The sequence below is a fragment of the Neolamprologus brichardi genome, chromosome 20 (genome assembly GCF_056152115.1).
Source record: "Neolamprologus brichardi isolate AB-2024 chromosome 20, ASM5615211v1, whole genome shotgun sequence".
Taxonomy (NCBI): domain Eukaryota; kingdom Metazoa; phylum Chordata; class Actinopteri; order Cichliformes; family Cichlidae; genus Neolamprologus; species Neolamprologus brichardi.
This window is the reverse complement of record NC_142123.1, coordinates 32,365,632-32,381,108: the sequence shown is the minus strand read 5'-3', so window position 1 is coordinate 32,381,108 and position 15,477 is coordinate 32,365,632. Positions and strand designations below refer to the sequence as shown.

At 39.6% G+C, this 15,477-nt stretch overlaps 1 protein-coding gene across 1 annotated transcript in view; it reads right to left on the bottom strand.

The window, feature by feature from the left end:
- Positions 1-7,289: 7,289 nt before the first annotated feature.
- The window catches only part of slc6a8 (solute carrier family 6 member 8), a 44,733-nt gene continuing 36,545 nt past the window's right edge, over positions 7,290-15,477 (bottom strand). The window contains exon 13 of the mRNA XM_087834315.1: positions 7,290-14,468. Within this exon, the coding sequence (XP_087690441.1) occupies positions 14,334-14,468 (135 nt within the window). The 3' untranslated portion in view covers positions 7,290-14,333. The remainder of the gene's footprint in view (positions 14,469-15,477) is intronic.

Sequence of the window (15,477 nt, the reverse complement as noted above, 5' to 3'; positions counted from 1 at the left end):
GATCATGAAACCATTTTTTTCTTTGCTTGAAGGAAAAAGTGCTTTTATCTCTGAGGATGGATCAGAGTCACCACCTTATCCCTCTATAAAAACACGAGCAGGTTTTTCTGAAAAGGTTTAATCATTATTTTTCTTGTTTATGTGGAACTTCTGGTTTCTTGTTTTTTTTTTTGTTGGGGGAAGTGGACGCAGCTTTCACCTCAGTTTACCGTTTGGCTACATCGTTCTCATGTACGAGCGTCGCTTCACGTCTTTACTCGGGTTTTGTTTTCGTTTTAATTCTCATGAGGTTTATTCTGCAATTAATGGCACTTTTTTTTTTTTAAATCACAATTTTGATATTTTAATGCATTATTTTGTTCTTTCTTTAAAAAAAATAAAATAAACATCTCATTTTGCCACATTTCCACTTGGACTATTTTGAAGCCTTTTCTCCTTTAAACGCACTTTAATTGCAGTTAGTCTCCAAATCTCAAAGGCTGCGTGTCTGAGTGACGTCACAGAAGGAAAATATTTTCTGTTTGAATTCAACCATATTGTGACCGCTCTGTTGACATGGGTTAAGGAGCGATCCCCTAAATCAGGGGTGTCAAACTCCAGGCCTCGAGGGCCGGTGTCCTGCAGGTTTTAGATCTCACCCTGGGTCAACACACCTGAATCAAATGATCAGTTCATTACAGGCCTCTGGAGAACTTCAAGACATGTTGAGGAGGTAATTTAGCCATTTGAATCAGCTGTGATGGATCCAGGAAACATCTAAAACCTGCAGGACACCGGCCCTGGAGGCCTGGAGTTCGACACCTGTGCCCTAAATATTAATATGTAAAACAAACTGTGGTGATGGATGAAAGTGTTTTATTTAATCACCTACAATATATCTGGAGTTTTTCTTTCCCACAATGAACAAAATGTTCTTTAAGTTCTTATGAAAGCTTCTGTCGTCTATTTTATGAGTGAGGCTAACTTTTTTTTTTTCCTCCATTTGAAGAAGAATTTGAACTTTATATACTTTAATATCAATAATATTGAATCACTCGTGGGTTTTTTGATGCAGTGAAACGTTTCACTCGATCTTTCCTGTAAAAAATAGAATAAATTGTTTCTCCCAATGGAAAAAAAATCAAATTCAGGATCTTAGTAAAAATGGAAAACGTCAAAACTTTCTCTGATTCTGATTCTAAAAGAGTCGGAGGTTTTTCAGAAGCATATGTTTCATTTTTCAAATAAAATTTGAGGACTGTTTCCTGGAAGTGATCTGAAAGCAGACCCTGTAAGTTAAAGTGTTACCACCTCAATCAGTGGTTTAAGATCTCCTGCACGTGTTTCTGTTTCAGTCACAACCTTCAATAAACTGACAAACTCGGACAGAGCCCTTCATCAGGACGATTATCTTCAGATCAAACTTGGTGTCGATTCTTTTTCTTTCTCGTGGCTAAACTTGGTGTCGCATCTTCACCTCCTCTTCACACTTAAAAAGGCAGCTGTTGGTCTAAATGGGCGTTTGGCATTAGAAACTGGTTTGAGCCGCACGGCCGAGCCTTCCCACCGTCCCGCTGGCTCAGCTTTCTCCATAGACCCAAGCGCCGACTTTTTTTAAGCCTCCAGTATTTCTTGTCAGCTGCTTCCTGGAAGTTCAGACTGTGTTTGAGCCGTTCAGGCCTCAGTGAATATTTATAATGATCAACAGACCTGCTGCTTTCATGGCCACAGTGCATGCAGTACAGCAGTACAGTACATCTGATGTCCTGCTGGTTGAAGATCTGGTGTGTTTCGTTAAATATCGTCTGATTGAATCTCCTTTAACATGGACTGTAGCCTGCTTTACTTTTCTTAGATCACATCACATGACCACAGGAGGACAACAAGACTCTGATCACAGTCATAAAGTTACAGTTTGGAAACGAGGACAGCTATAAGGATATTCTGCCATAAGTGAAAAACTGATCAGAGTAAAAACATTTTCTTAAAAGTTTGTGTCTGTTTCAGGGTTTAGGTTTGATGGGACAGAATTAGGTTCAGGGTACAGGACTTGGCACGCAGTTGTGGTTGAAAGTAGAGTTAAGAAACAAATGTCCTCAAAGATTTGGGCTCCTCCTCAGACACAGGATTTTGCCTCATAACACTGAAACGTTGTGGGGTCTCTGTGAAAAAGTTCGAGAACCTAAATTAACCTAATAAGTGTGTATTTTGGACTGAGAGGTGAAACCTGAGTACCGGGACCCGAATACAAACAAATATACTACCAAAAGTTTGGACACAAACAATCATTGTAGATTCTTACTGAAGGCATCAAAACTATGAACGAACACATGCAAACGTACGGAGCAAACAAAAAAAATCCTACTAAATTAGTCTTAATATGTTTTATATTTTAGATTCCTGAAAGTAGCTGCCCTTTGTTGTGTTACCAGCTGCAAACCCTTGAATGTCTCTCAGGCAGCTTCATGATGAAGTCACCTGAGATGGTTTCACTTCACATCTGTGCTTTGTGCCTCATTTGTGGTATTTCTTGCCTTCTTAATGAGGTTGAGAGCATCGGTTGTGTTGTGCAAAAGTCCGGTTGGCAGACAGCTGACAGCCCTGTTTGACAACTGTTACAATTCAAGAACTGAAGTTCAGTCAGTCCAGAAAAATTCTTAAAACTTTGAACGAAGCGCAGTTTATGACCTCAGACACAAACTTAACTGAACTGAATGAAACATTTAGTCCTTTTTTTCTATGTTGGTCTCCAGGATACACTGAGTGGAGGGCACACCGACTTAAAGGTATATTTAGCAGCTGCTCGACTCGTGTGTGTGATCAGTTACAGTCAGGCTGAGCTTCTAAAAGCGTTTTCAGATATTTGATTTGACACTTGAAGCTCGACAGATGCAAAGTGTCATTTTATATCCACACAGGTCACAAGTTGCACTCTGTTGGCAGATTGAATTACAGATATGGCACACAATATCTGAGTAAGAAGAGCTCTGTGATGATCTGGAATAAATCTGGATAACAAAAGGAAAATAGATCAAAGTTTGTCCGAGTGATGTTTGTCACCCCCAAGTCAAAGTCCAACCAGTTTAACGCCGTGTCCCTCCTGAGAGTAAATGGATGACAGAGTTTGGCTGCAATTTACTGAAGCAATCAGCTTCAGAGGAGGACGCCGACGTTTCCCAGTTTTGTTCACCGTCATCACTGTTCATAACAGTCTTCTCTTTAAATAAAATAATTACACACTAAAAAATCTTCAAATCAGTGATCACTGAAGTCATTAGAAGTAGACCATGATTGATTTTAATGGATCACTGAGGCAAGCGTACGTACACCTAGAGTTCTAATATTTCATTACCTTAACTAAGCACAGTTTTTCTTTCTTCTGAAATTTAAAGGTCTGCTTCTCAAACTCATTCATGATTGGAGTGGCCATCATGGATCGGCTCGAGATAGTTTAAAATATATCAAGCTTCCAAAGCAATTGACAGTGCATGAGAGTGGGGAAGAAGAGAGCACAGACAGGGTGGAGTAGGTGGAGACAAGTGTCTGGAGCAATTTGTTACAGAAGGGTGGCAGCAAGAGTGGAGCAGAGGTTTACAAGGTGGTAGAGAGACCTGCTGTGATAAATGGTTTGGACATAGTGACACTGACAAAAAGACAGGACGTCGAGTAAGAGGACGGACGGGGCAGGAGGAAAAGAGGAAGACCGCAAACATTATGCATGGATATAGTGAAGAAGAGCAGCCAAAACAAGTCATTCTGCAAACGTTTATTTTCCCCACAGAAGTCGGATTCATAGAACATCATTCATTCTTAATTCTATATTTACTCTCCCCCACCTGTGGGGGCTGCATGACCCTCAGGTTTCATTTATTACACTAGTGGTCTTTAAACTATTTTATGTGAGAAATTGTTGAAAATGGAAGATTTCACAACATGATATGCTCTACCAGAAAGTGAGAGACTATGGAGCACGATGGGAGAAGAAGGAGACTTACAGGTGAGCTGTTCAGCACTGAAATGGGCCAATGACCAAACTCAGTACATAAAGCAGGGGTGGGCAACTCCAGGCCTCAAGTCCCGGTGTCCTGCAGGTTTTAAATATCACCCTGGGTCAACACATCTGAATCAAATGTCCAGTTCATTACCAGGCCTCTGGAGAACTTCAAGACATGTCGAGGAGGTCATTTAGCCTTTAAATCAGCTGTGTTGGATAAAGGACACATCTAAAACCTGTAGGGCACCGGCCCTCGAGGCCTGGAGTTCCCTCACCCCTGACATAAAACCATATCTCCCCTCCTCCATGTGGTGACAGCAGATGGTTTGGTCCAGCTCCGCCCCCTGCTTCCTGTTTTGTTCACCTGGAGCAGCACACAGGTAATGAAGTTTAGTGTAAACCAAATGTGACGGACTGAAATGCTGTCTAGTTCTTAACTGTTTTTTAAATTGTGTGCTCATGGATAAAGCCAAGGACATTTCAGTGCACGAGAGTGGCTTCAGTGTAAGCAACAACCTGCAGGGCTGAAAGATTAAGCTAGCATACAAGTACTCAAAGCTGCAGTTCCTCTAGTTACCACTTGAAGCTGCCTCCATTGGAGTTAATAGAGACAGACTCTTATTTTAAAATATATAAATTTAGAGATGAAAATAACATGTTTACATCCAGGTGCAAATGTTTCTTCTTTTAAATTGTTTTTGTTGTTCTTGTTTTTTTCTGGCTTATTTCTCCCATCATAGCAATTGTATATTGGGCTAGTTTTCTTAATAACTTATCCATATGGGTAATGTTAAGGTTTAAAGTTATAGTTTGGAACTGGACCCCTTCACTGTGCTGGTACTTTCTGCATCATTTTTATGGAATAATCTGACATACTGTCCAACAAGTCTGCCTCCCAGCGCTGCTGAGTGAAATGCTGCTACTTAGTTTGACTAATCTGATGCTTAGTATGGTAGATGTGGTTTGCTAACAAATTAGAAGTCAGTAGGTGACATAAAAATGGGTATTTCTACAGTCTGTGCTTCATCAAATACAAACAACCCCATCTACAGACAGATGCTACAGATGTTTTATAAATTTGTAATTTAACTGTCTTAGATGGGCTTGTGCATAAAGATACTTGGGTGTCATCTGCATAGTGAAGGAACTGTATGTAGTGTTTGGCTGTATTACAATTGTCAACAGTTTTTCAGAAGTCATCTACTTCCAAGATAACATTACTCTTTTTTTGAAGAGCTGAATCCAAAAATATAACATTGAAAATAGCCGATTCCAAACTATTTAATGTTTAGATGAGTTTTAGTCATAAATGATAAGCTTCTTGTCTTCTCACCTTTTAATTGTCGTTTGATATGTCACCTTTTTTGTAATTATTCATAAAAAGAATGTCATTATAGAGTAGACATCTTATAAAATATTAAATTATGAGAATTATCCCCTCTCAAAGGCTGCCAGGAAAGTCAAGGTGTGTGAGGTTAGGATGTTGTGACAAAGCATCAGTTTCAGCATTTACCCAGAATATTATACATGTAGATATGTTGGTTTCATCACTTGGCTACATGTCTGTGTATGGATGAAGACATCAATCCATCCAATTTATGCCACATATTCCCAAGTCCACCAAGTGATCTCTCAAGAACAGTACTTTCAAAAGCTTGTTGTGGAAGAAAAATAAAAACATTACATGACTGAAAAGTTATCATTTGTCAATTGTTATAGTAAAATTAATACAATCATAATTTCATTAAAATTGAATGAGTTGTTTAAGAAGACTGGCCATTTAAAATTAGCATCTAAGCTTTTCTAAAATTCAGGCGTTATGATGTATATGAAGTAGAGCTGCCACGATTAGTCGATTAGTCACGATTACATCGACTATCAAAATCGTCGACGCCTCGTTTGAAGCTTTGTAAGATCACAAAAGACGCAGGAATAAGTAGTAGGATTTAAGAGTGTAATACCGGACTGAAACAGAAGATGGCAGCACTGCATGTACAAGGATGCCAGCTGCCGTTAAACACCGAAGAAGAAGAAGCTCTGTCCCAGAATTCATAGCGCGGCCCAGCTCAGTTTCCAACAATGGCGGCAGCTAGTTAGTTTTAATATTACTCTTATTATTCTTTCTGGGTCACAAAATAAACGTTTAACATATTTTCAGGCGAGAATGTAGCTGTGTAAACCTCAAATATCTGCTCAGTTTATCAAGACACCACATATTTTCAAAAGCGCTCCGACGTTTTCGGAGACGTCTGTTACCCACTAGCTCGATAGCTAGCCGGGGGCAAAGCTCACTAGAGCCCGTGAGAACACCGGACTCCCGGCATGTCGTTTTCAAACCCCCCGCCGTCTTTCGCTACTCAGGTTAAACATACATAAGTCACTTAGATAACTTAAAAATGTTATTGTTTGGCTTTTTTTCAGTGTTTTATTTGTTCCTGAGTAAATCTGTTTGGCTGAGATTAAAGTTATAGTTTTTACACAGCTGAATAAATGTCAAGCAGACAGCTGATTATCAGAAGTGTGAGATGCTCGAGAATATACTCCGGTGTCCCGTTATATTCTAGCAAGGAGTTTATTAAACTTCACCGAAACAATCTGCAAATTTCATTAAAATTTAATAAACTATCATCTTGTCTTTATTTTTAGTTAGCACATACCTTAAACACTTAAAGCTGTAAGCTAATGATAGTTATATAAGAGCAGATGCTGCTGGTGCAATAAGCTGTACGTTTTAAGTCCAATGGATGATGATCTGATTAGTCGACTAATCACAAAAATAATCGGTGACTAGTCGACTATCAAAATAATCGTTTGTGGCAGCCCTAATATGAAGACATTTTCCCACTTTAAGTTAAGAACTTTCGCTTTCAGCACTGAAATAGCAGCATCCCATTAAAACTGGAGCTAAGTAATAGATTAAAGCATCAGTTTCAGTACCACAGTCACCAATGTTTGACTACATAAGTGGTAGAAGCATTGTGGCTGTAGAGCAGTGTTGTGTGAGGGAGTGTGATGGTGAAAAAGTATTGGCCCCAGCAAAGAACCTTGTGGAACTCCATCATTAACTTTTGTTTGTCTTTATGTAAACAAATGAAATGTTCTCCTCTTGGTCACAGAGAGACGTCCATTGACTGAATCGGTCTGTTTTTTGCTTTAGGTTCCTGAAAATCTGAGTCTGTAATTGACAAAATAAAAAAGTGTGAATAAAAGAAGTGAAGTTTTATTAATGTGAGCGTAAAACCAGTGGGATGTAACCAGTTAATAACTGTCCTTCAGTGGACCTTATATACTCCAATAACCACACAGATAGATCAGCTGTTTGTTGTGACATTAGTTTTATTGCTGTTAGTTTATTGGGTGGTTAATGAGCACAGTGATCACAGCAGCTGGCAGCATGGAGACCCTCGCAGGGGTCAAAGGTCGATGAAACACAGGTGACACCGACAGGGCTCAAAGTTAAGTCTTTAACATTGACTCTGCAAATTTTTGGCTGGTGACTCTTTAACTGAAGCCCCCGAGTTACGTTATTATCATTAGTACGGCTACTAGTTACTTCGTTAAGCTACTTAATCAAGAGTCTGCTCTACAGTTATGTATGGAAGACTGTGGTTCACACAAATCACAAAGACACAGTTACAACACTGAGGGCACCATGTAGCTGTGTCTGAGCTGGGACAGAGGCAGGACCTGTTGGCTGAAGTCTTTCCTGTCTGTTGCGTGTACACGTTCACTCAGAATCTGTTACAGTGAATGGGTTCAATTAATGAGATGATGTTTAGCTACGGTACTTTTGCCTGACTGTGATTGGATGGTTGTTTGGTTTTGTACTTTGCCTTCAGTGGAAACTACTGTGAGTCATTTCACTCACTTGACTTCCAATTATTTTAGCTTGATCTTGTGTACACGTCAGTGTTTTTATTGAACCCTTAATTGATTTCAGCAGGTTTTAATTGTCAGGGGTCTCTGTCTCTGTTTCCAGCCCAAACTTGATGACATTTCCCAGGGGAGGAGAGCGCCTCCTGCTGGTTCCACTGCTGCAAAAATCCCACCTGAGGTCAGCTTCCCAAAAAAATATTTCACACAGTGATATTTTTGGTTGTTTTTCCACAGCACCAGTTATTTGCTTTTCCCAGAAAACCTTCCTGTTCTGTCAAGAAACGAAACCTTAATGCATCGTCTCGTTTCTTTGCGTGTTCCCTTTTAGGCTTCCGTAGTTCTGGTTTATTTGGATGTTAAATATTTTGGCAACTTGTTGGCTGTAAAATAACCGCTAAACATTCTGCTAACATCTCTGCTGTGAGAGTTATCTACTTTACACGGGTCTGAGAACAGCAGGAGGATTCTGGGAAATAAACGCTCTCCACTGAAGGAAACCAGCTGAGCGAAGTATCATTTATCAAAAACCTGAAGTGAACAATCGGACAGTCAGAGCAACATGGACAAGTTCAGGGATTTTTAAAATTTAAATGTAAAAAAAGCATTGGTTCTGTTCTCTTTCATAAGATTTTAAAAGCAACGTTTTAACTTTATTGAATTAAAATATAAAACTTAAAAACTGAACATAAAAGCCTTTTCTGCTCTGCTAGTTGTTCCATCACCAAGTTTCAGGTGTGATTTCTGTTGTCCTTAATACTACGTTTCTGATTTTATTTTTACAACTGCAAATTAGCATTGAAATTTTCGGCACAAAAAAAATCTCAAAAAAATGTAATTATGGATACATTCTGGATGTGCATTTCAAAATGCTGCATAAAAGTAATTTGCTAAAGATTTTCACATTCTGAGTACAACACATTGATGTTTGACATGAACTTATTTTTACTTTATTTTAGTTCTTACTCTTAAATACTTGTCTGAAAATGAAAATAATGGCAATGCGGGCATTAAAAAGTTTGATATGTAAAAGATCAGTTATTGTTTATTTAAAAAAATAGTAAAGTGTGGCTTCAGTCCAGATGAGACCAGAACATTTCTCACTGTGAGAATCCAGATGCTGCATTGGGTCATTTTTGTTGTCTGAATGTCTGATTGTTCGTCCAGAAACACGCAGGCTGAAGCACAACCGTTTGCATAGCATGTTCAGTTCACACCATCATCTGTGACATCACTCACTTCATCCTGAGTGAGGAAAACTAAAAAGAGCCGCCTCCCTGCACCTGTGCAGGTGTGTTTTGCAGCATCCAGCCTGGCCGTTTCCAGTCACAGTTTTGGATTAATGACTCTGTCACAACATGTGTTTTGGCAGAAGAGCACACACAAACTGACATGAAACAACATTGATTTTGTAACATACATGTTCATTTTCTTAAATGGCTGTAGATTCTTTTTGTTTTTTCACACTCTGACCCACCCAGGCTCCAGTCCGGAAACAAGACGAGAACACTACAACACAACTTTTTAAAAAAATTTAACATTAAACATTAAACTGTGAGTTTGATTGGTTATTGCTGCAAGTTTAGTTTTATTAATGAAATAGCAGTTATCAGTGACATTAGTTACTGATAACTTAGTGAGTCATCTGTACATTTTAAAAATTAGAAACTTTGTCTTTGATCCGTTCTTGAATTAGTTGTGTACAATAACTGAAAGAAGGGTTTGTATTGAAGTATTTTTGAGCAGACGACTTTTGTTTTGGCTCCTAGAAGACGTCCCAGCACACTGCAGCAGAACACTGCACAAAAGGCATCCTCGCTTTGGATTCTCATTTAAATATGAAAAGTTTGATCAACAGAGGAATCCTAAACATTCTGGGAACTGGCTCATCTGAGCTCTGCACTCTTTCCCTTAAACCCCATTTAAGGTGGTTTGCTCTTTGAGAATTATAAGAGAGTCTTTTGTGTATTTGGGTAGTAACTGTAAAAGTTCCAACCACAACAAGCTCCTCATAAGCAGGATACCTCTTCTTTCTCTAATTTAAAACCCTTCTTTATTTTTCTCTTAAACATTATTTTTTGTTCCCTTATTTTTGATTTGTTCACGTTTTTGTCGGCGAAAAGCACAATTATTTTTAGGTCACTGATTCTGAAGAAAATGGGAAGATTCTCAGGCTAACTATGGGCTTTTTCTTAAAACATCAAACTTTTAATATAGATTTACATCAGAGGTATTGATATAATTGAAAAGTAGAAGTCATACCAAATCCAAAGAATTGTTTTTGAAGCATTTTTTATGCAGATGATGTTTGACTTTACAGCCCAAATACTGTTTTTTAAGTCCCTTTGGTTGGTCTTCATAATTAGGTTTCCATTTGGTCTGAAAATGACTGAGTTTGTCTTGTTTGTGTCCATTATGCTATGTTGACTTCTTACTTTGCATAAACCAAACATGATAGAGGGCGACTGTTATCATTGTTGTACAGGATGCAGGTTTTTGAACTCAACCATTTCATCCGACTCGTTTATTTGACTGGATTAAAAACTTCCATCCGTTCTGACTGAACAGGGCTTTAAGGCAGAGATTAAATACAGAAACCAGATTTGTGTCTGTTTTGCTGATTCTGCTAATGCTGTTCTTTAAGTTCTTGGGTATCTGGCTGTAATTAAGGTCTTAAACTAACCGGTGGAGTATCTTAGTGTTTGTTTTGTTTATATTTTCAGCTGCACGCATGTTGGCATTGTCACTTCAGGCCTGACCACCTCACTATACTGAGATAGTGAGTGGCAGGAGCTTCCTAATTACCTCAAATGGCAGTTACAGCAATTATCAGCAAATTTACTTTAAAGGATTGTTTGTCATACTTTTCTATCAAACTCAAGTAATGACGTGAGAGCCGTGGGGGGGTCGTTGGGAGAACACTGATTGATTAAAACACAAAGAATAAAAATCATCTAAAGCTAAAACTCTTCAAACACTTGAGCACTTTGAACATTAGAAGTCAGTAAAAGTAAAAGAGAGAACCCAACAGATTCCCTTTTGAAGTTTGCTCAGATCCACACGAAACCTCGACAGTCTTCATATCACTGCATCGCAGCAAGCCCGCCGGAATAATAGCCCCGCCCTACGCTGGTTGTTCACGTTAGCTAGTCAGACACCTGGTCAAAGGCCTCGCAGCATCAGTGTGTATCAGCAACATTCAATTTAAAAAAAAAAAAAATTCAACATAAAAATCCCCAGTTTAAGTTGTTTTAAAGCATCACTTTTTGTTTTCATTGGTGTCGGAGAACTGTCAAGGTTCCCACAATCCCCTCCTGCTACCAGCCGGTACTGCTGACAAAACTTTGCATAAAAAGCCAAAAGAAATTTGCTTTGAAAGTCTGAATGAGGAGTGAGGTAGCCTGAAGCTCGAGGCACCGCTTTGCTTGTGCTCGCCAGCTAAACGTGAACAATCAGCCAGAAATCATCATCATTATCGCAATTATATACTGCATCAAATATAGATAACACACAAAGATATTCAATATATATATATTTGTCATATTGTATGTATCAGCAAAATAAAAGCCTCCATAAAATAAATCTCTGATTCATCTTACAATATGTAAAACAAAACGCGATTTCTAACACGATTCTTTTTTAAAAGTGCTAGCAACATTATTTCTGTTTTTTACAGTAATGTGCAAATGTAGGTAATTTTCGCATATTTGACATTCTAATTGTTATAGTTCCCCATGATGGGTGGATGGTGAGGGGTTGCTAGGAGACAGAGTTATAGACACGCCCCCGCAGACTGCTGATTGGTTTGAAATAAACCAGAGCCGTACACAGGACGTCCTGTAGGGCTCTGGGTTTGGCTAGTCAACCGTTCAGGCTCTAGAGTTAAGACAACAATGTAAGGCAATGCTTGGCACCACACTGAGTCCTCCGGCTCTCATCTCTCCACCAGCTGACCGGACGGCAGGTGAACACGGACTCGGTTTTAAAGTCAAATCAGGTCTTTTTCTGGTCTCCAGACTAAAGGTGCATTTTGGGTCCACTAAGCAAATCAGTGGAAGTCCTGTTGATAGTTTTTGTAGCTAATTTTGAGGTTCATATTTCACTTCAGCAATTTTTCTTAAATTTAAACACTTTTTGAAGTGTATTTCAGTACTTTAGTGTCTGCTCATCTGTATGGGGCTTTTTTGTGCAGACGATTTGCACAGGGTTCACACATTTCCAACGTTATAAAATCATTAACACTAGAAGTTAGCCCCGTGCTATTTTTCAGTTAAAGAAAAAAAAAAAAAAGCACCCAGCTAAATCATATTTATCAGTTTAAGCAATACAAATGACCCCTTCCTGTCATTTTCTGCTGTTAATTTTATACAAATAATATTTAAGTGTGTACAGTTACATAAATTTGTCTACGACTGACAGTGTGTGTGATTTCTTGTTTTAGTTTATTTTTGTCATTTAAAAATGTGTTTAAGTGTTTTAAGTTTCAATTAATTACAATACTTTTGTGCATATATTGCAGTCTAACTTCATGAATGTGAGTTAGTGTTACTTGGTTGATGCATTGTGTAAGGAAGAGCGCCGATGTACTTATATTACCATTTTATTGATGCTAGTTTTCTTATTTCAATTCAGAAAGTATTCTATTCAAACCAATCTCACATTGATATTTCTTTTTCTTTTTCTTGAGGAATCTTAGAAACCTGTTAAATATTTTGTGATATTCACTAGAGTGCGAATGTCTAATTTCCATTACTGTGCGGAGACGAGGTTAACCACATACAGAGGCAGCGTTGCTTGTTTGAGGAGCTACACCCAAAGGGAGGCCCTTAAAACAAATGGCTAGAATGATATGAACTCTGATCACACAGGAGAAGTTTAGGTGTATGAAACTATGAATGTGAGATGGAAGGTGCCACGATCAGTGGTTCAGTAGGAAGAAGTGAGGTTTGGATGGAGGACTGCAGCGTCGATGAGACTGAGAGACGAGGCAGAGAGAAGAGCTAACAGGTTGATTTTGGCAGCCTGGAGCCCTGGTCTAGGATCAGCCCTGCAGGGCGGGCAGCGCCCCATTTGGCACTTCAGTCGACCCGGGGGACACTGAACGAAGCCCGACCTCTGACCTGATTCGCACGCAGGCCCGAACCTCCTCACAGGGAGGTCAGACACATGACAGGGAGGGGTTAAAGGTCAGATCCAGTGAGATTTCAGTCTAGTTTCAAATCAGTTTCAACAGCTGACGGCATCTGTGTGTTTGCATCTGGTTGGGGTTAAAAGCGCTGAGGAGATTTTACTGATCTTATTAACTGTTTTTGATCAATTTAAAGCCCTTGTTATAACTGACTGAAGTCTCTCTGGACATTTCCCTCTGAGATCAGATCTCTTGTTGCAGATCAGAGGTCAGCGGTCAGAGAAGCACGACACTGCTCAGGAGCCAGGACTGTTCTGGGATCAGTAGTAAAAAGCTGGTGGTTTGTAGTATTTAGCTTCAGCAGAGCTGCACCGATATAGTGAAACGTTCAAAAGGAATCAGGGCAGCAGTTTGAGTTTTAGGATTTGGGCCTCAACAATCAAAGTGCTCAAAGGGTGTCTGAGGGTGTTTTCAGGACTCTGAGCACAGTCTGGCTTCCTGGACCGCTGGTTTGCTTGATAACAGGAAGTTGAACTTTTTACTCTCCAGTCCTGGAGATCGTTCAACCCGATAGTTCTGGTTCTCGGTTTTCTTCCATTTTTATGTTTGACGACGGGACTGAGTCTCAGACTATTTCCTGTCATTTATTAAATCCTGTTGCAAAGCAAATGACCTCTGTTAATGTTCTGGGGGTCAGTCAGTCAGTCTGTCTGTCTACAACTCTGTCTGTATGAATAAACGGCCATTTTTTAAAATAAAAATCAGTGAGCACAAGTCCCTTTAACATTTAATAATGAGATGATTGTATGTAATGGCAGTTTATTAGTTAACGTTTCATCCCACCCACCCAGAGAGGAGAGCATTGATACTACCGATCATCGGTGATGGAGGAAACCTGACCTCCGACTTCGACCTCGACAGCAGACACTCTTTTGTTTTGTTTTTTTAGAGAACACAAAATGATTCTGCCTTTAGTGAAAACTTTAGATTACCCTTATTTTATCCACATTCATGGAGAGTATTTCTTTTTCCTGGTTGTTCGAGGTTGTTGGAATTATGAAAAGCTTTCTGAAGGAGCTGTGTCCCTCCTCTTCTGCTTTGTTCTTTTCTAGGTATTAAAAAAATCTTTAGCATTGGTCGTTTTGGTGACATGAAGAGACCAACTGATCAATAGGTCCAAGGAGACCCATCAATCAATTAATCGAAGGGCAAAGGCAATCAATCAGTCCACAAATCTAATCAATCACTTCGAGTCCTTCCTGAGGCCTCTGTATGGGTTGGAGGTAAAGCTGAAGGTCGAGTGTGGTGCTGTCGGTTGTCTGGTCGGAGGTGGATGGATGGACAGGGATGGAGTCCTGCCTACATGACACTCTCGAAGATGATGACTTTGTTGTCATCGGTGCCGGGCGACATGGAGCTCAAGGACTTGATATCCGGCGCCATGTACTCCAAGTGATGGGCTCCCCACACCGGAGTGGTCAGGTGGGCCCAACGCTGCAAGACATCAACAAACGCGTGGTCACACAGGTGAGTCATGTGATCTGGAGGAATCGCTTGGTTTGATTAAAGCTTTTCCTGTTTAGAAGTTAGACATGCTGACCTGGACTGTGCAAACTAAATTATCTCCATTTCAAAGCAAATACTTACGTCTCTAGCCGTATACCCAACAAAATTTCCTTAGTAAGGCCTCAGTCACAAAAATATGTCTTGCTATCCTCCAACTGGTTGGTAAGAGGTTGCAGTCTGTCACTAGGTCTCAAAGACGATACTGTTCCTAAAACATCCTTGTGATTGCTTTGATAACTAGCTGATGGCCATGGTCACCTAAAATTAGCATGGAAGATGACAACTTATCTGCAAATGCTCACTAGCTACTCGCTAAGTGGTCGACAATAAAAGCAATCGCAAGGAGAACTAGTGGCAGCCAGCACCTCAGGGGAGCAACCGGTAGTTTGGTGATTTTCTCCAACCAGTCCACCACCTAACCTTCTATGTGCCCCTCTGTTACACTAATAAGTCAAGTTAACCCATTTAAGCAGCGGTGTAGGTGCTAGCTAGAAAGCTCGATGTTTCCAGACTTTCTACAACAGCACCAGTCCAACCGTACTCGCTCTCCCCTCTCCATCGAACCGGTCACTTCCAGATCCTTGAGCTTATCATGATGCATGTTTATTGACTTATTTGTATGTAATACAGCGGCGTTAAAGTGAATTGTTCTGCAAAACTGTAGCAGGTGATTAACTGTAAAATAAAGTTGGTTCAACAAGCTTAGAAACCAGAAAGTTCAGAGAAGAAAAGTTAAATTAATTCATCTGTAATGTTGCATGTGTTTTATTATTCATTTAAGGTATATTTCCCAGAATTTAAAGGGTAACATGTGTCACCACGTGTGCTTATGTTACAACAATGACTCCATATAAAGTTGGACAAAGTGATGTGATATCTTAGAAATGACCTCTGCTGTCACTCAATAGGAGCGTTTGCATTAGTTTAAGTCCAGTCA